Source organism: Ovis aries, chromosome 1 (genome assembly GCF_016772045.2).
Source record: "Ovis aries strain OAR_USU_Benz2616 breed Rambouillet chromosome 1, ARS-UI_Ramb_v3.0, whole genome shotgun sequence".
Lineage (NCBI taxonomy): Eukaryota > Metazoa > Chordata > Mammalia > Artiodactyla > Bovidae > Ovis > Ovis aries.
The window spans coordinates 119243526-119263412 of NC_056054.1; the positions used below are offsets into that span (position 1 = coordinate 119243526).

General features: G+C 43.8%; 1 protein-coding gene and 1 pseudogene across 1 annotated transcript in view; one reads left to right on the forward strand and one right to left on the reverse strand.

The window, feature by feature from the left end:
• The window catches only part of STYXL2 (serine/threonine/tyrosine interacting like 2), a 67647-nt gene that overhangs the window by 18382 nt on the left and 29378 nt on the right, over nt 1-19887 (forward strand). Inside the window, exons 3-5 of the mRNA XM_027977801.3 lie at nt 6311-6405; nt 14663-14894; nt 18631-18848. Coding sequence (XP_027833602.2) covers nt 6311-6405; nt 14663-14894; nt 18631-18848 — 545 coding nt within the window. The remainder of the gene's footprint in view (nt 1-6310; nt 6406-14662; nt 14895-18630; nt 18849-19887) is intronic.
• On the reverse strand, nt 17382-18317 carry LOC105605172 (dynactin subunit 5-like; annotated as a pseudogene).

Genomic DNA, 19887 nt, shown 5'->3' on the forward strand with positions numbered 1-19887 from the left:
AGGGGTGGATGGCATCATTGACTCAATGGACATGAGTCTGAGCCAACTCTGGGAGATAAAGAAGAACAGGGAGGCCTGTGTGCTACAGTTCATGGGGTCGTAAAGAGTCAGACATGACTCAGCAACTGAGTAACAGCATGTCTGTACATTTACGGCTGGTGTACACTCCCGCCGGGTGTCCTACTGTTTATTATCTTTACAAAGCAATGAGTTCTCAAAAAGCCTCTCTAGTTCTGGCATCCAGGATAATATCAGTATCTCACAAATCTCACTCTTAATATTCACACTCACTCCCCAGTTATGCTTATTTGAAAGGCATCTTCTGGTCACAACTTATACTTTGGAATAATCTATCACAGATGCTCTTGGAAATCCCTCAGGAACTACCAATGAAGATGCCACATTGTGCTGACCTGCATGGACAGATTTAGACACATCCTGGGTAGAGACATTAGCTACTCCTTTCTTCTGTCAAAGACATTTCTTTCTTCATATCTTTGCTGGTTCTGACCACATCATTCTCCCAAGTGGGAAATCCAATGTGGGTGTCTACTACAAGGGAATTGTTCTGCTAATCAATTCAGTTAAATTTAGCACAACTTAGCTCCGTTCAGTTCAGCTGGACTCAGCTCAACTCAACCAAATCCGTGCAACCATCCATCCATGTTTTCAATAAGTATTCTTTAAGTATTTTCTGTGTCAAAGTCTCTGTTGGGCCTGGGGATCCAGCTGGGGTTTCTCCACCAGCCAATTCACCTCCCCTTTCCAATCAAAATAGTATCCATGCATTGCAATGGATAGAAGACTAGACTCAGAGCAGGACTGTTCAATGTTTGAAACTTAACTATTTCACTTATTTACTGTTCAGGGCAATTTTTTTAACCTCTCTATGCCACAATTTCCTCACCTTAAAGCATGAAAAATAAAACCTATTTTGTCAGGATTATTACAAATTCGTAAAAGGCACTCAAAATGGTATCAAGATACCCAATACATTGGATTAACATTGACCAAGGAATATAATTTTGTTGTTGTTCACTCAGTCCTGTCTGACTCTTCATGACCTCATGGACTGCAGCACGCCAGGCTTCCCTGTCATCACCAACTCCCCAAGCTTACTCAAACTCATGTCCATTGAGTTGGTGATACCATCCAACCATCCCATCCTCTGTCGGCTCCTTTTCCTCCTGCCCTCAATCTTTCCCAGCATCAGGGTCTTTTCCAGTGAATCAGCTCTTCACATCAAGTGGTCAAAGTGTTGGAGCTTCAGCTTCAGCATCAATCCTTCCAATGAATATTTAGGACTGATTTCCTTTAGGATTGACTGGTTTGATCTCCTTGCAGTCCAAGGGGCTCTAAAGAGTCTTCTCCAACACCACAGTTCAAAAGCATCAATTCTTTGGTGCTCAACCATCTTTATAGTCCAACTCTCACATCCGTACATGACTACTAGAAAAACCATAGCTTTGACTACATGGACCTTTGTTGGCAAAGTAATATCTCTGCTTTTGAATATGCTGTCTAGGTTTGTCACAAGTCTTCTTCCAAGGAGCAAGCATCTTTTAATTTCATGGCTGAGATCTCCATCTGAAGTGATCTTGGAGCCCAAGAAAATAAAATCTGGCACTATTTTCATTGTTTCTCCATCTATTTGCCATGAAGTGATGGGACTAGATGCCGTGATCTTAATTTTTTGAATGTTGACTTTTAAGCCAACTTTTTGACTCTCCTCTTTCACTTTCATCAAGAGTCTCTTTAGTTCCTCTTCGCTTTCTGTCATAAGGGTGGTGTCGTCTGCATATCTGAGGTTATTGATATTTCTCCCTGCAATCTTGATTCCAGCTTGTGCTTCATCTAGCCGAGCATTTTGCATGATGTACTCTGTATATAAGTTAAATAAGATGAGTGACAATATACAGCTTTGACATCCTCCTTTCCCAATTATGAATCTTTTGTTCCAGGTCTGGTTCTAACTATTGGCTCCTGACCAGGACACAGGTTTCTCAGAAGGCCAGTAAGGTGGTCTGGTATTCCTATCTCTTGAAAAATTTTCCACAGTTTGTTGTGATTCACACAGTCAAAGGCTTTAGTGTAGTCAATGTAGCAGAAGTAGATGTTTTTCCGGAACTCTCTTGCTTTTTCTATCATCCAACAGTTATTGGCAATTTGATCTCTGGTACTTCTGCCTTTTCTAACTCCAGCTTGAAGTTCTCAGTTCACGTACTATTGAAGCCTAGCTTGGAGAATTTTGAGCATTACTTTGCTAGTGTGTGAGATGTGTGCCATTGTGCAGCAGTTTAAACATTCTTTGGCGTTGCCTTTCTTTGGGATTGGAATGAAAACTGACCTTTTCCAGTCCTGTGGCCACTGCTGAGTTTTCCAAATTTTCTGGCACATTGAGTACAGCATTTTAACAGCATCATCTTTTAGGATTTGAAATAGGACAGCTGGAATTCCATCACCTCTGCTAGCTTTGTTCTCAGTGATGCTGCCTAAGGTCCAGTTGACTTTACACTCCAGGATATTTGGCTCTAGGTGAGTGATCACACCATCGTGGTTATCTGGGTCATGAAAGTCTTTTTTGTACAGTTCTTCTGTGTATTCTTGCCACCTCTTCTTAATATCTTCCACTTCTGTTAGGACCATATCATTTCTCTCCTTTATTGTGCCCATCTTTGTATGACATGTTCCCTTGGTATCTTTAATTTTCTTGAAGAGATCTCTAGGTTTTCCCACTCTGTTGTTTTCCCCTATGTCTTTGCACGGATCACTTAGGAAGGGGCCTTCCTGGTAGCTCAGATGGTAAAAAAATCACCCTGCGATGCAGGAGATCTGGGTTTGATCCCTAGGTTGGGAAGATCCCCTGAAGAAGCAAACGGCTACTCACTGCAGTATTCTGGCCTGGAAAATCCCATGGGGTCACAAAGAGTCAGACACAACTGAGCAAATTTCAATTTCATTTTTCACTAAGGAAGGCTTTCTTATTTCCTTGCTATTCTTTGAAACTGCATTCAGATGGGTTTATCTTTACTTTTCCTTTCACTTCTCTTCTTTTCTCAGCTACTTGTAATGACTCCTTACACCGCATTTTGCTTTTTGCATTTGTTTTTCTTGGGGATGATTTTGATCACTGCCTCCTTACAATGTTATAAACCTCCATCCATAGTTCTTCAGAAACTCTATCAGATCTAATCCCCTGAGTCTATTTGTCACTTCCACTGCAAAATTGTAAGGGATTTGATTTAAGTCATACCTGAATGGGCTTGTGATTTTCCCTACTTTCTTCAATTTAAGTTTGTGTTTGGCAATAAGTAGTTCATGATCTGAGCCACAGTCAGCTCCTGGCCTTGTTTTTGCTAATTGTATAGAGCTTTTCCATCTTTGGCTGCAAAGAACAAAATCAATCTGATTTTGATATTGACCATCTGATAATATCCATGTGTAGAGTCTTCTCTTCTGTTGTTGGAAGAGAGTGTTTGCTATGACCAGTGTGTTCTCTTGGCAAAACTCTGTTAGCCTTTGCCCTGCTTCATTTTGTACTCCAAGGTAAAATTTGTCTGTTACTCCAGGTATCTCTTGACTTCCTACTTTTGCATTTCAGTCCCCTATGATGAAAAGGATATCGCCTACAAGACCTTCTAGAACTAATACCAAAAAAGGAACATCATCAGGAAATTTCTAAACATTGCAAAGTAAAAAAGACCCTATTGGTTTCCACAGAGAGAAATTAGGTTAAACTATGCCAAAGCCTTTGACTGTGTGGATCACAAGAAACTGTGGGAAATTCTCAAAGAGATGGGAATACAGACCACCTGACCTGCCTCTTGAGAAATTTGTATGCAGGTCAGGAAGCAACAGTTAGAACTGGACATGGAACAACAGACTGGTTCCAACTAGGAAAAGGAGTACGTCAAGGCTGTATATTGTCACCCTGCTTATTTAACTTCTATGCAGAGTACATCATGAGAGACGCTGGCCTGGAAGAAGCACAAGCTGGAATCAAGATTGCCGGGAAAAATATCAATAACCTCAGATATGCAGATGACACCACCCTTATGGCAGAAAGTGAAGAGGAACCAAAAAGCCTCTTGAAGAAAGTGAAAGTGGAGAGTGAAAAAGTTGGCTTAAAGCTCAACATTCAGAAAACGAAGATCATGGCATCTGGTCCCATCACTTCATGGGAAATAGATGGGGGAACAGTGGAAACAGTGTCAGACTTTATTTTTTAGGCTCTAAAATCATTGCAGATGGCGACTGCAGCCATGAAATTAAAAGACACTTACTGCTTGGAAGAAAAGTTATGACCAACCTAGATAGCATACTGAATAGCAGAGATATTACTTTGCCAACAAAGGTCCGTCTAGTCAAGGCTATGGTTTTCCCAGCGGTCATGTATGGATGTGAGAGTTGGACTGTGAAGAAGGCTGAGCACCGAAGAATTGATGCTTTTGAACTGTGGTGTTGGAGAAGACTCTTGAGAGTCCCTTGGACTGCAAGGAGATCCAACCAGTCCATTCTGAAGATCAGCCCTGGGATTTCTTTGGAGGGAATGATGCTAAGCTGAAACTCCAGTACTTTGGCCACCTCATGTGAAGAGTTGACTCATTGGAAAAGACTCTGATGCTTGGAGGGATTGGGGGCAGGAGGAGAAGGGTTCGACCGAGGATGAGATGGCTGGATAGCATCACTGACTCAATAGTCATGAGTCTGAGTGAACTTCGTGAGTTGGTGATGGACAGGGAGGCCTGGTGTGCTGCGATCCATGGGGTCGCAAAGAGTTGGACACGACTGAGCGACTGAACTGAACTGAACTGATAAGGGTCAGGAAACATATTGACTTGAGACTTTTAAAATCAAAAAGATAAAGTACAAGTTTCCAGTTCTGGAAAAGATGGCAAATACACCCTCCACCCAGACTCTCCCATGGATTTCCCTTATAAAACCTGGACAGAAGGATACAGCAACTGTTTGAGGATTCTGAAAAGTAAATAGTAGCAGGCAGATTGAGGTAGAAAACCAGAATCCAAAGTATCACCACATCAGCAGTAAGTGTATCGTACTTTCCAATGGAATACACAGTCTTCACTCAGGCATGTGACAGTGATGGCTGCAATAGCCTGCAGTGCCTAAGAAAGGAAATATTATTCATCAATAAGAAGGAACAAATTATTGACTCTATTATTATTATTATTCTATTATTGCAATAGATTAGATGACTCCTATTCATTTTGCTAAGTGAAATAAACCGTATCAAAAAGACTACTTTATCTTCTGAAAAAGGCCACACTTAGGGACAGAAAACAGATTGGAATTGCTAGGGGAAGAGGTATAGGGAGGGTTTGACTATAAAACAAATGAGGCATGATGGAATTTTTGTGGGAAAATGGTATCCATTAAGCCTTCTCTCTTTAAAAAAAATCCTCTGTAGATATAAAGGAAAGGGAAAACTAAGTGAAAAAGTCCCAAAGCTCACCATGACACCTGGAAAGAGAAGAACCCATCAGGGAGGAGGGAACCCACCACATGTATGTGTGACCCCATGGACTGTTGCCCACCAGGCTCCTCTGTCCATGGGATTTTCTGGCCAAGAATACTGGAGTGGGTTGTCATCTTCTCCAGGGACCCACTACTATATGGTCCTAAGCCTTGTTTCTTCCCTTGATTCACCATATTCCTCAAAGATCCCTTTGGACACCTCTGCTAAATTCTTTCCAGAGAACTAACGTTTACCTAAGTGACTCCATTGCTTCCCTGGACTTAGGATGAGCCTGGACTTCTTGTATTCAGAATCAGGACTGTGCAGTTTATCACGTCTTCACACTTCCCTTGGTGCTGTGCCAGCCCTTCTTCATCAGCCCATGCCCTTTAAGCAGGCAGAAGATACGGTGCATGGAGGGAGTGCTGGCAGCCTACCCAGCCCAACAATCTAGCAGAACCCTGGTGGAAGCACAGGTAGGGACATCCGATAGTAATGGTAACAGAGAAGCAGGGACAGGAAAAGAAGAAAGGAGCAGCAGTACGTCCGAGGGTAGGAACACACAGAGAAAGCACACATTAGACTCAGTTCTCCCCAGTCTCTTCCCTCCACAACCCAGACTACCACTTCATCAAATATCAAGGCATCAATTCCGGTCTAAAAATAAGTAGGTGGCTAAGCCGTAGCATACCCAGTGCTCTGCATTCTTAACCCCTTTACCGCTCATTGTCTGCCACTCATGGCTATAACTGGATCTAGGTTTCTTGTCTAAAAAGATGGCCTTCCATTCAGATACTCTCCTAAGTCATCTCACATGATATCCTCTTCTTTCAGGTACTCAGTGGTCTCAGATGCAGAGACAGAAAGCATTTTCATGGATCCCATTCACCTCTCCTCGGCTGTTGCAGCTAAACAGATCATCAATGAAGGTGATGCCATCAGACGCCGGGTGGGAGGGTCCACGGGTCATCTGGAGACCCTCAGAAGGGGCTCATTGGAAGGTGCCATGTGTTTCTCACATGATTCCCATCCCATTAAGAGGAGCAGGTCCAAAGAAGGCAGTTCCTCCAACCCCTCCTCATCAACCTTCACAGAACAGAGTGGAAATTATTATGTCTCAGGGTGAACAGTTCTCTAGTCAACAGCCAGGGAGGTAACTCCAATCTGCCGCTAGGGCCTCTAATCCAGTTTTTCAGTTAAACTCGGGGGTCCTGGTTATGCTACAGATGCAGACCCGAGAGCCCCCAAAATGGCTGGGAGCATCCACAGAGTTCTGTTCAAGGGCACGTCTATATTTAAACCTGCATTTCCACCAGAGATTAAAGACAGTTTTCACACTGAAGTATGAATGGGGAGGAGGTTTAAAAAAAAGATGGAATGGAAAGAGATGTTAATATTTATACAGGAAATTTTAAAGCAGAATCCATACAATATTTCATTCAAGGATACTCATCCAGATTGGATGGAAATTTGGGCAATAATCTTTCACAATTTCATCCCTCTCCCTTCTCATGCCTTTGCCTTTGGTGTCTCTCTCACTTCTGATCGGGGTAGTGAGGTAAGGCAATGCTATTAATGATACAGCACCCACCTGACCTTGAGCCTAATCTGACATCCGCAGCTGGTGGCCAGGATCACTTCCCTAGTGATGAGAACCAAACGTACTACTCCTTTTCCATGTAACCCCAGGTCTTCTTAGGCCCTAGACCCTTTGGGTCTCTGAGAACCTCTGGATCTCCTGTACACTTGGTGAGGAATGAGATACTTTACCTGATGTTGCTTGTTGGTCTGGGAATCCCAGGAGGTTCCATCTTCTCAAATAGCTACTTTTTTTCTGTTTTCTTTATTGCCCTTCCTAGGGTTGCTACTTGGAGAAGGCAATGGCAACCCACTCCAGTACTCTTGCCTGGAAAATCCCATGGATGGAGGAGCCTGGTGGGCTGCAGTCTATGGGGTCGCTACGGGTCGGACACGACTGAGCGACTTCACTTTCACTTTTCACTTTCACGCATTGGAGAAGAAAATGGCAACCCACTCCAGTGTTCTTGCCTGGAGAATCCCAGGGACGGGGGGAGCCTGGTAGGCTGCCGTCTATGGGGTCGCAGAGAGTCGGACACGACTGAAGTGACTTAGCAGCAGCAGGGTTCCTATTACCTCACTCCCAGTCAGGCCAAGGTGCATTTCAATTTTTTATTTATTCATCTTTGGCTGTGCTAGGTCTTTGCTGCTGCCCCGGCTTTTCTCTCATTGTGGCAAGCGGTAGAGACTCTTCGCTGCAGTGTGAGGGCTTCTCACCGCAGTGGTTTCTCTTGTTGCGGAGCACAGGCTCTAGGGTGCTCAGGCTTCAGAAGCTGCAGTTCCCTGGAGCACAGGCTTCATAGCTGTAGCGCATGAGCTTAGTTGCTCCTCAGCATATAGGATCTTCCCGGACCAGGGGTCGAACCCATGTCTCCTGCACTGGCAGGAGGATTGTGTACAACTGAGCCTCCAGAGAAGCCCTGGCCAAGGTGTCTTAACCCCAGCCTAGTTCTTTCTAAACTGCTCGCAGCACCACTCTAACTCTGGAAGTCCTTTGTCCCTCCTGAGTGGTTAGGAATATCCCTAGCAGCCCCTCCTGCATCATCTGTGCTCTGCGCTTCCCTTTCTGCTCCAGTCTCCAGGCTTCATGTGTGAGTAAGAGTCCACTTTTAGGGCCAGTGAGAAAACCATGTGCTCTCTTTGAAAGCTTCACTGTCAGGTCTATGGGGTTCTAGGGACATTCAGTGTTTATACTGAGACCTGAAAATGAGCAGTGCATTTTTTTTTGCAATCTAGGCATTAAGTCTAAGCTTCAGTAGTCTCAGTGGCTGATGGGTGGTGGAAGAAGAAGCAAAGAATAAATTACAGAAAAAAGGAAAATGTACCAAGTGATCTTTCAAAACATTGCTCTACTCAGTAATGACTAGAGAGGTAAAAATGGGTGTGGAAGAACCTTCCCATTTCAGGAAAGTCTGCATATGCCGCACATCTGAGAGAGTGCAGAGGATTGTCTGGGCTTAACTGTCTTCTGAAGACACCTCCAGGAATAGAAATAAACGGGAGGAACTGACATGGCTGAGGTGTGGACTAGAAACCTAGGGAAAGTACCCGGTGGGTAAGGGACTGGGACATTTGTTTTAAACAGGAGGGGAAAGAACTCAAAACAATACCCTGCTATGTAAATAGCTGAGGGAAGGCCTAGCTGTATGTTTTAATGAGGCAATGGGGAGTCTTTTTCTCAGTGCAGTAAAAATATCTAAGTAGAAATCTTACTTCTACTTAGAAGTAAGGAAAGAGAGAGGCTTTCACATTTGCCATTTAAGACCCCAGGAGAGCCCAAGTGGTGGAGAAAATAGGAACACTTCATCTATTTTTAAACAAAATAGAGCACTGGGATTGCAGAGGTTTCCTTCTTTCTGCTTTTGAAACAGAGATCAAAGAACATTTAGAGCTGAGACCTGTGAATGGATGTGGGGCCCATCAGGTGGTGCAGAAATGAGGGAGGACAGGAAAGGGAAGCTTTAGGGAAATGAAGCACTCAGCCCTCAGCAGAACTCAGATCTCCTGGATCAACAGAACTTGAGCAGCAAGCCCAGTTTACACATTCCATGAAGAGCAAGGCCACATCTATTTGCCAAATGTGGCTGCACTCTTCACCCACATTTCACCCATGGAGAAGAGGTGGTGCTGGCAAGAGGTTATGACCAACATGGAGGACACCCGTTTCCTACTTACCTTCTTTTTCCTTCTCCTTGGTAACTAGACCATTCAGGTATGACCTAAATCAAATCCCGAACGATTATACAGTGGAAGTGAGAAACAGATTTAAGGGACTAGATCTGATAGACAGAGTGCCTGATAAACTACGGACAGAGGTTCGTGACATTGTACAGGAGACAGGGATCAAGACCACCTCCAAGAAAAAGAAATGCAAAAAAGGCAAAATGGCTGTCTCAGGAGGCCTTACAAATAGCTGTGAAAAGAAGGGAAAGCAAAGGAGAAAAGGAAAGATATACCCATCTGAATGCAGAGTTCCAAAGAATAGCAAGGAGACATAAGAAAGCCTTCCCCAGTAATCAATGCAAAGAAATAGAGGAAAACAATAGAATGGAAAAGACTAGAGAGCTCTTCAAGAGAATTAGAGATACCAAGGGAACATTTCATGCAAAAATGGGCTCGATAAAGGACAGAATGGTATGGACCTAACAGAAACAGAAGATATTAAGAAGAGGTAGCAAGAATACACAGAAGAACTGTACAAAAAGATCTTCATGACCCAGATAATCACAATGGTGTGATCACTCACCTAGACCCAGACATCCTGGAATTGGAAGTCAAGTGGGCCTTAGGAGCATCGTTACAAACAAAACTAGTGGAGGTGATGGACTTCCAGTAGAGCTATTTCAAATCCCAAAAGATGATGCTGTGAGTGCTACACTCAATATGCCAGCAAATTTGGAAAACTCAGCAGTGGCCACAAGACTGGAAAAGGTCAGTTTTCATTCCAATCCCAAAGAAAGGCAATGCTAAGGAATGCCCATACTACCACACAATTGCACTCCTCTCCCATACTAGTAAAGTAAAGCTCAAAATTCTCCAAGCCAGGCTCCAGCAGTACATGAATTGCCAACTTCCAGATGTTCAAGCTGGTTTTAGAAAAGGCAGAGGAACCAAAGATCAAATTGCCAACATCCATTGGCTCATCAAAAAAGCAAGAGAGTTCCAGAAAAACAACTACTTCTGCTTTATTGACTACACTAAAGCCTTTGACTGTGTGGATCACAACAAACTGCAGAAAATTCTTAAAGAGATGGGAATACCAGACCACCTTACCTGACTCCTGAGAAATCTGTATGCAGGTCAAAAAAGCAACAGTTAGAACTGGACATGGAACAACAGACCAGCTCCAAATCAGGAAAGGAGTATATCAAGGCTGTATATTGTCACCCTGCTTATTTAACTTCTATGCAGAGTACATCATGAGAAACACTGGGCTGGAAGAAGCACAAGCTGGAATCAAGATTGCCGGGGAAAATATCAATAACCTCAATATGCAGATGACACCACCATTATGGCAGAAAGTGAAGAGGAACTAAAGAGCCTCTTGATGAAAGTGAAAGAGGAGAGTGAAAAAATTGGCTTAAAACTCAACATTCAGAAAACAAAGATCATAGCATCTGGTCCCATCAGTTCATGGCAAATAGATGTGGAAACAGTGACAGATTTTATATTTTTGAGCTCCAAAATCACTGCAGATGGTGACTGCAGCTGTGAAATTAAGACACTTACTCCTTGGGAGAAGTTATGATCAACCTCAACAGCATATTAAAAATCAGAGACATTACTTTGCCAACAAAGTTCTGTCTAGTCAAAGCTATGATTTTTCAATAGTCATGTATGGATGTGAGAGTTGGACTATAAAGAAAGCTGAGTGCTAAAGAATTGATGCTTTTGAACTGTGGTGTTGGAGAAGACTCTCGAGAGTCCTTAGGGCTGCAAGGAGATCCAACCAGTCCATCCTAAAGGAAATCAGTCCTGAATATTCATTAGAAGGACTGACGCTGAAGCTGAAATGCCAATACTTTGATGAACTGCTGCAAAGAGCTGACTCATTGGAAAAGACCCTGATGCTGGGAAAGATTGAAGACAGGAGAAGGGGCTGACAGAGAATGAGATGATTGGATGGCATCACTAACTCAATGGACATGAGTATGAGTAAACTCTGGGAGTTGGTGATGGACAGGTGATGGACCCCATGGACTGCAGCACCGAGGAGGCTTGGGTGCTGCAGTCCATGGTGTCACAGAGTCAGACATGACTGAGTGACTGAACAGAACTGATACATTCTTAGAGAAATGAAAGATCTTATTTTCCTCTATATTTGATAATTTGGAAGAAAATACATTGGAAGGAGAAGATAAAGTTTCACTCAAGAGGGAATTCATTTGAAATTTGAGCTTTTCTGGGCTGTTGTCAAAAAGATCCTGCATGCTATCTTGTGACTAGCATCAAGGCTCATTGCAAAGTTTTCCCACCTGTCATAGAGCTGGGAGGTTGAGGATCACAGGTGCCTATGCTCTAGAGAGGCAGTCAGTTCAGTTCAGTTGCTCAGTCATGTCTGACTCTGCAACCCCATGGACTGCAGCATGCCAGGCTTCCCTGTCCATCACCAACACCCAGAGCTTGCTCAAACTCATGTCCATTGAGCTGGTGATGCCATCCAACCATCTCATCCTCTGTCAGTCCCTTCTCCTCCTGTCTTCAATCTTTCCCAATATCAGGGTCTTTTCCAATGGGTCAGTACTTTGCATCAGATGGCCAAAGTACTGGAGTTTCAGCTTCAGCATCAGTCCTTCCAATGAACACCCAGGACTGGTCTCCTTTAGGATGGACTGGTTGGATCTCCTTGCAGTCCAAGGGACTCTCAAAGAGTCTTCTCCAACACCACAGTTCAGAAGCATCGATTCCTCCATGATCAGCTTTCTTTATAGTCCAACTCTCACATCCATACATAACTACTGGAAAGACCATAACTCTGACTATATGCAGTTTGTGGGCAAAGTAATGGCTCTGCTTTTTAATATGTTATCTAGGTTGGTCATAGCTTTTCTTCCAAGGAGCAAGCATCTTTTAATTTCATGGCTGCAGACACCATCTGCAGTGATTTTGGAGCCCCAAAATAAAGTCTCTCATGTTTCCACTGTTTCCCCATCTATTTCCCATGAAGTGATGGGACCAGATGCCATGATTTTAGTTTTCTGAATGTTGAGTTTTAAGCCAACTTTTTCACTCTCCTCTTTCACTTTCATCAAGAGGCTTTTTAGTTCCTCTTCACTTTCTGCCTTTAGGGTGGTATCATCTGTGTATCTGAGATTTTTTATATTTCTCCCAGCAATGTTGATTCCAACTTGTGCTTCATCCAATCCAGCATTTTGCATGATGTACTCTGCATATAAGTTAAATAAGCAGGGTGACAATATACAGCCTTGACGTACTCCTTTTCCCAATTTGGAACCAGTCTGTTGTTCCATGTCCAGTTCTAACTGTTGCTTCTTGACCTGCATACAGATTTCTCAGGAGTCAGGTAAGGTGGTCTGGTATTCCCATCTCTTTAAGAATTTTCCGCAGTTTGTTGTGATCCACACAGTCAAAGGCTTTAGTGTAGTCAATAAAGCAGAAGTAGTTGTTTTTCTGGAACTCTCTTGCTTTTTTGATGAGCCAGTGGATGTTGGCAATTTGATCTCTGGTTCCTCTGCCTTTTATAAAACCAGCTTGAACATCTGGAAATTCATAGTTCATGTACTGCTGGAGCCTGGCTTGGAGAATTTTGAGCTTTACTTTACTAGTATGGGAGAGGAGTGCAATTGTGTGGTAGTATGGGCATTCCTTAGCATTGCCTTTCTTTGGGACTGGAATGAAAACGGATCTTTTCCAGTCCTGTGGCCACTGCTGAGTTTTCCATTTTGCTGGCATATTGAGTACAGCACTTTCACAGCATCATCTTTTAGGATTTGAAATAGCTCTACTGGAAGTCCATCACCTCCACTAGTTTTGTTCATAGTGATGCTTTCTAATGCCCACTTGACTTCCAATTCCAGGATGTCTGGCTCTAGGTGAGTGATCACACCATCATGGTTATCTGGGTCATGAAGATCTTTTTTGTACAATTCTTCTGTATATTCTTGCCACCTCTTCTTAATATCTTCTGTTTCTGTTAGGTCCATACCATTTCTGTCCTTTATCGAGCCCATCTTTGCACGAGATGTTCCCTTGGTAGCTCTAATTTTCTTGAAGAGATCTCTAGTCTTTCCCATTCTATTGTTTTCCTCTATTTCTGTGCACTGATCACTGAGGAAGGCTTTCTTATCTCTCCTTGCTATTCTTTGGAACTCTGCATTCAGATGGGTATATCTTTCCTTTTCTCCTTTGCTTTTGGCTTCTCTTCTTTCACAGCTATTTGTGAAAAGAAATAGCTCCCTAGACAAGCATTTTGCCTTTTTTGCATTTCTTTTTCCTGGGGATGTACAGTGTCACAAACCTCCATCCATAGTTCTTCAGGCACTCTATCAGATCGAATCCCTTGAGTCTATTTGTCACTTCCACTGTAAGGGATTTGATTTAGGTCATACCTGAATGACCTAGCGGTTTTCCCTACTTTCTTCAATTTAAATCTGAATTTGGCAATAAGCAGTTCATGAATTTCATGATCTGAGCCACAGTCAGCTCCCAGTCTTTTTTTTTGCTGACTGTATAGAGCTTTTCCATCTTCAGCTGCAAAGAACATAATCAATCTGATTTTGGTATTGACCATCTGGTAATGTCCATATGTAGAATCTTCTCTTGTGTTGTTGGAAGAGAGTGTTTGCTATGACCAGTGTAGTCTCTTGGCAAAACTCTGTTAGCCTTTGCCCTGCTTCATTTTGTACTCCAAGGTGAAATTTGCCTGTTACTCCAGGTATCTCTTGACTTCCTACTTTTACATTTCAGTCCCATATGATGACATCATTTTGGGGTGTTAGTTCTAGAAGGTCTTGTAGCTCTTCATAGAACCATTCAACTTCAGCTTCTTCAGCATTACTGGTTGGGGCATAGACTTGGATTACTGTGATATTGAATGGGTTGCCTTGGAAATGAACAGAGGTCATTCTGTCATTTTTGAGATTGTGCCCAAGTAATGCATTCAGACAATAAATGAAATAAGTAAAATAAAGGTGTATTAGAACATGATCTAGCATAAGTGACTGTTGAAAATTTTACTTTTCCCAGTTATTTGCCCTCTGTACATAATGGAGTCAAACTAATGGAATGAATTATGTTACTAAAGAATGTCATGTATTCATCTGGTAAATGCATCTAAGCATCTATTTTGTTTCACTATGGGTTTTACAAGTATAAATCGGACATATACTAGCTACTTAAGGACCGTGGTTTAAGAAACTATCAGCCAGTTCTATAGAAATATGGGAGGAAATGAGGGAAACTGACATCCCTTCTCCCACCCCAGTACATCTATGCTACTGCTGATCCCTGTTAAGTCCTTCCTGGCAGATCAGATTCAGCCCATACACAGAGCCCTGGCATAAAACGGACCAAGAGTGGATTTTCCCAAGGAGCAGAGAGGGTCATGGTGTTCTTTCTCTTTGATGAGAATGCTGCTTCTCCCCCTAGAGCTCAAGCCGCGTGGGGTCAGAGTCGAGGCAGAGTGTCCAGGCATGCTGGAGTCTGCCGAGCAGTTGCTGGTGGAGGACCTGTACAACCGCGTCAGGGAGAAGATGGATGACACCAGCCTGTACAACACTCCCTGCATCCTGGACCTCCAGCGGGCCTTGGTCCAAGACCGCCAAGAGGCTCCCTGGAATGAGGTGGATGAGGTCTGGCCCAACGTCTTCATAGCAGAGAAGTGAGTCTGATGGCTGGATGGTCATGAGCCTTTGTCCTACGCCTCTGGGTAGTGCCCAACAGAGATGAAACTCCCCCAACTTGGACCAATGGCCCCAATAGCTCCATCCAGCAAATGGATGCTGCCTGAGCATTTTTCCAGCCCCCACCTTAGAGAAAGACCCAGCCCACCCACCTGCACACAGGGATTCCCAGGCAAAAAAGCTGGTATGGTTGTTTATCCTCCAACCTCCTGACAGGGCTCTCATTCACAGCCTTCCCTGCTACCCCAGGTCCCCCATCTGGGCCTCCCTTCCTGCCCAGAGCCTTGCCAATAGCACACACCTCACTATTACCATCATTCCATGACATCCATTACAACCATATAATGGGGCACTTGGAGCCACCGACAATATTGATTTTATGTGTATTTACTAACTTATGAAAATATCCACAATATATTAAGAGGATAGATAGGTTACAAAACCTGTATATTCGATATGATACTAATTGATATAGTGTGTGTGTGTGTGTGTGCACATGTGCTTTTGCATAGACAACAAATTAGAAACAAATGTGGTAAAAATTTCACAATACCTCTTGCTGGGAGGTGGTTCTATAAGTGATTTTCATTTTCTTCTTTAGATGTCTTTTGAATTGTATAGATATCCTACAGTAAACATTTGTTTTTATAATCAGAAAACAAAATGTTGTTTTTCAAAAGTTTATCAGTGGTATCCAGAACAAAACCCCAAACAACTCACTCACATCTTATTCCTTCATCATGGTCTTGCCAGTACATAACTGGTAACAAAAGGCTGATTTGTGAAACCATTTTTGCTGATCTACTGGCTTCTTAATGAGATCTTTTCCTAATATAAGAGAGGGAACTTGGGGCTCTGAAAGCAGGCAATAGGGAAAATAGCTTTGGACACTGGGTCTTATCCTCCAGCACGGTATAATATGTTGCCCAGAACCCGATTCCCAGAGTTGGGCACCAAGTCCCAAGTGGTCCCTAATTAGCTCCACAGACCCAGAAACATTGACACAGTGATGGACAGAGACTCTGGGCATCTTGAGAAACCCCCAGCTGAGGCCTCTGCTTCTTCTCGGGCGACCCTGTGTGCAGAAGTGCTTCAAACTAAGCGCCGCCTATTCCACTGCAGTAAAGAGAACTCTGAACCAGGGATCCCAAACTCGAGTTCTTTTGCTGTTTGTTTGTTTCATGTATCACTCCTTTAATGTACAAACATAAAAAATGATAAACCAGAAAGCAGTTTTACATTGCACTAGTCTATGGGGTCACACAGAGTCGGACACGACTGAAGCGACTTAGCAGCAGCAGCAGCAGCAGCAGCAGAGGTGACTACACACAGTTCTTTTTGCAAACCCCAGACCAGATATTAAGTCAAGACAGCTGTTGCAAGATCCTAACCTTTGGGGCTGAACTGTCTACCCCATTCACAGCAGCTCTAGAGCATCTAGTAGCGCCAGAGCATCAAGCCAGGCCAGCCTTCTCAGGCCTTCACATCTAAGTCTTCCTACTAGAGCAGAATGGGGAGGACTGTGCCATTACCCAGAAGATAAGGACAGCACTGGCAACTCTGTCTACTCCTCGGGACTCCAGGCCCCCAGAGTGATTTTAAGAGATCCCCATGTACATATGAGATTGGGCCCAAGTATTGATATTTCGGTCTGAACTATGAGATTTATGGCAAATGCAGGATGGTTTGAATGGTTCCAGGCCAGAGAGCAAGTGTCACAAATGCTACATCGCCAGTGAAATAAGGCATACACTGCTGCCCCTACGCACCAGGAGACAAGGAGTCTAGTCCAGTCTAGTCCATCCACATGTGAGACTCAAACATGGGACTTTACAAAAACAAAATCTGGATGCTAAGGGCCCCCTTTTTAATGAAAGCCAAGGTCCTAGAATAGAAGGCTAGAAAGTCTTTCATTATTCACCCCTAATTAAGATGATCAGGTCATTTTGGAAAGAAGAGAAATACTAACCACCCTCCCTGCAAGTTTTAGTAGCCAAGAGGAACCTGGGCGCTGAAAAGTGGCAAACACTTTTCTTTTTTGCAAATGACAAGCAGCTGTGGCAACTGGCCAATTGCACAAGCAGCAGGGAAGCCAACAGTGACCCCTGTGAGTGGTGCTCACTGTGGCAGCTCATGTCCACAGGCTGCACACAACCTCCCCGCTGGGACAGAGAGCCCTGCTCCACCAGCTGCCTGCAGGCCAAAGCGTAGGAGTGCTGGAAACAGATGAGTCTATGCTCCCCACATCATGGTACAGAGTGACAGTGAATAGATATGGTTTAAGCACAGCATTTGGAGACAACCCTCCAGTCGTTCTCTTATTAAAGTCTTAAGAGCTTAGAGCCTGGGAGGACTGAGAAATTCTAAAGAATGAAACAAACAAGCAAAAAAAGAGTGTGGGAGGTGTCAAAGACACAAGAGCTCCTTGTAGATGCTGTCTGATTCACTTTGTCCCCAAGTTCATCTTAGAGTTCAATCGAATTCAAGACACAAGGCAGAGACATGGGCAAAAACTGTTGGTAGTCGCTCTTGGTGATGCCAGTCATCAGCTCCTGGGTACATTCTGGAAGCTCCCCGAGAAGAGTCCCGGGCAGCCCGAGAAGACGGTAAATGGTGGGACCACAGTTTCTGAGGGTAATACTGTGTTGTCAAGAATTTTTCAAGAGCCTTTCAATACACACCAGCACCCAGCCACACAATTCCTGCCAATGTGAACATAAGAGCCAATATGAGCTGCGCTGACCACACAGTCTTCCTCAATAAAGGTGTGGTCTCCAATACATAAAGGAAGAAATGCAACCTTTGCTGAATTTCTTAAATGGTAGCCTTAGGACACCCCGACTTTTCACACCACAATGACGTCCAACTCTTCCATTCGTCAGATCCCCTCAGATAATACAGTCATTCATCACAGTGGTCTTGCCATTGAGAACAATGTTCTGACTGCCACGCGGTACAGACTGGCGGTTAACTTTGTTCTCAGATGCCATCTCGACATACTCAGACTTGTAGAGCGACTCGCCCCACTCCCTGGCCACCAACTCCTCACAGCTGTGGCTCCTGTCAAAGTCTGTCCGCCAGTCTTTCTGATTGGAACTCCGACAACTTCTGGCTGCTCCACCGCTTCTGCTCTGGGTGGTCAGTGGTCCTGACCTCCAGTTCTTGTTCAGAGTCTTTTCTTAGGAACAAGTCCTAAAACACGGTAGATTCATTTTTACAATCTTCAGATAGGAATAAGAATAGTTATTCTACTTCTTAAGTTTATTATTAGGATAAATTAAAATAGCACATATGAAAGCACTTTGAAAAATATAGCATGCCACATCATGAAACATACTTAATTTTATAATTATTTTTGACTGCCACTTTTGTGTCTTGATAAATGTCCATCCTGAAGGCATGGAATTTTAGCCTAGAGCTTTCTGGGTCAATCAGTTGTTTCCTTGCACATCAGCCCTGTTCTCCTCTTTCTCCTGTCCTCCCCTGCCTAGCTTTGCCTCCCTTCTCTCTCTTGCTAGAGCTAGGTCACTGATCCATTTTTATAACAATATTTGCAGTGAGCCTCAGACATACTGTGGAGCAGAGGAAGTGGTATTCACCCAGCTGGGCTCTCCTGACCCTGCTGAAGCAGGCTCCCAATCTCAGTGGTAAGGTACTTTTCTAGTTCTGATGCTGGCAAAAAAAAGAAAAAAGTCCCTGCTTCTTTCTCTTTAGGAGTGTGGCTGTGAACAAGGGGAGGCTGAAGAGGCTGGGAATTACTCACATCCTGAATGCTGCTCATGGCACTGGTGTCTACACGGGGCCTGAATTCTACGCTGGCCTGGAGATCCAGTACCTGGGTGTGGAGGTGGATGACTTTCCTGAGGTGGATATCTCCCAGCATTTCCGGAAGGCAGCCGAGTTCCTGGATGAAGCCCTGCTGACCTATAGAGGTGAGGGGGTCTGCTCACTCCAGGCTGCTAGAGTTCCACAGCAGGAGGAGCAACATAGAGAATGTTAGGAAAACCTCCAGGTTATCTGCTGTCTGGAGATCATCTATGTTAAGACAGTTGTTGTCTCATTCTAGGAGAAGGGGGAAGGAATGGAGCAGTATTCACCCAATAAGTAATTACTGAGGGCCCAACACGGGCCAGGTGCTATTCTAGACTTTGTGGTGAAAGATATGGACAAAGCTTCTGGCCTTTGATACTTACATTGTAGTGAAGGCAGAACAATATAAAAAGAAAAGAAAAAGAAAACGGTCAGATACCGATCAGTGTAAGGCAGAGATGACAACTGGGATGATGTGCTGGAGTGGCTGACAAGCTCCTACAAGAATGGTTGAGAAGGCCTCTCTGAGAAGGAAACATTTAAGCTGAATGACAAGAGGAACTAGCTATGGAAAAAGTGGATGAAGAATATTCCTGGCAAGGGAAGTGTCCACGCACAGACCCAAAGGTGGAATAAGCTTTATGTGTTCAGGCAGCACAAGGCGATTAGCCTGGTGGGTTAGGTTGGCGAGTGAGGATGGCAGGGTCCCATTGTGCAGGAAGTTAAGGACCAGTGGAAGGGAGCTAAAAGACACCTTGGGCTGACCTACATTATGACAAACTCATTCCTTGAGCTTTGGAGGCAAGACTGGCTGGGGAGATGAGAGTGGGAATGAGAGCAGAGCTGATGCTATCACTGCTGTCCCAGTGGGATGATAGGAGACTGTCCACAGAGTTGATGGGCATTGGTCTCGTAAGGATCTCAACAAGGAGAGACTAGAGTTTATGCAGTGTGGGTGAGTGGTAGCTTAGGATCTGGGGCCCAAAAATCCAGGCTGCAGTCAGTAGTTGCTATGCTCTGTTTATACAAGGAATCACAGTTTTCTTACCAATAGAACAAATAGATCTAGTGCTCCTAAAATTACTGTGAGGATTAAAATTGCAAAAATGCATATAAGAGCTCATTTAGCACAGAATTGGACCAATAATAAATGTTTTAAAA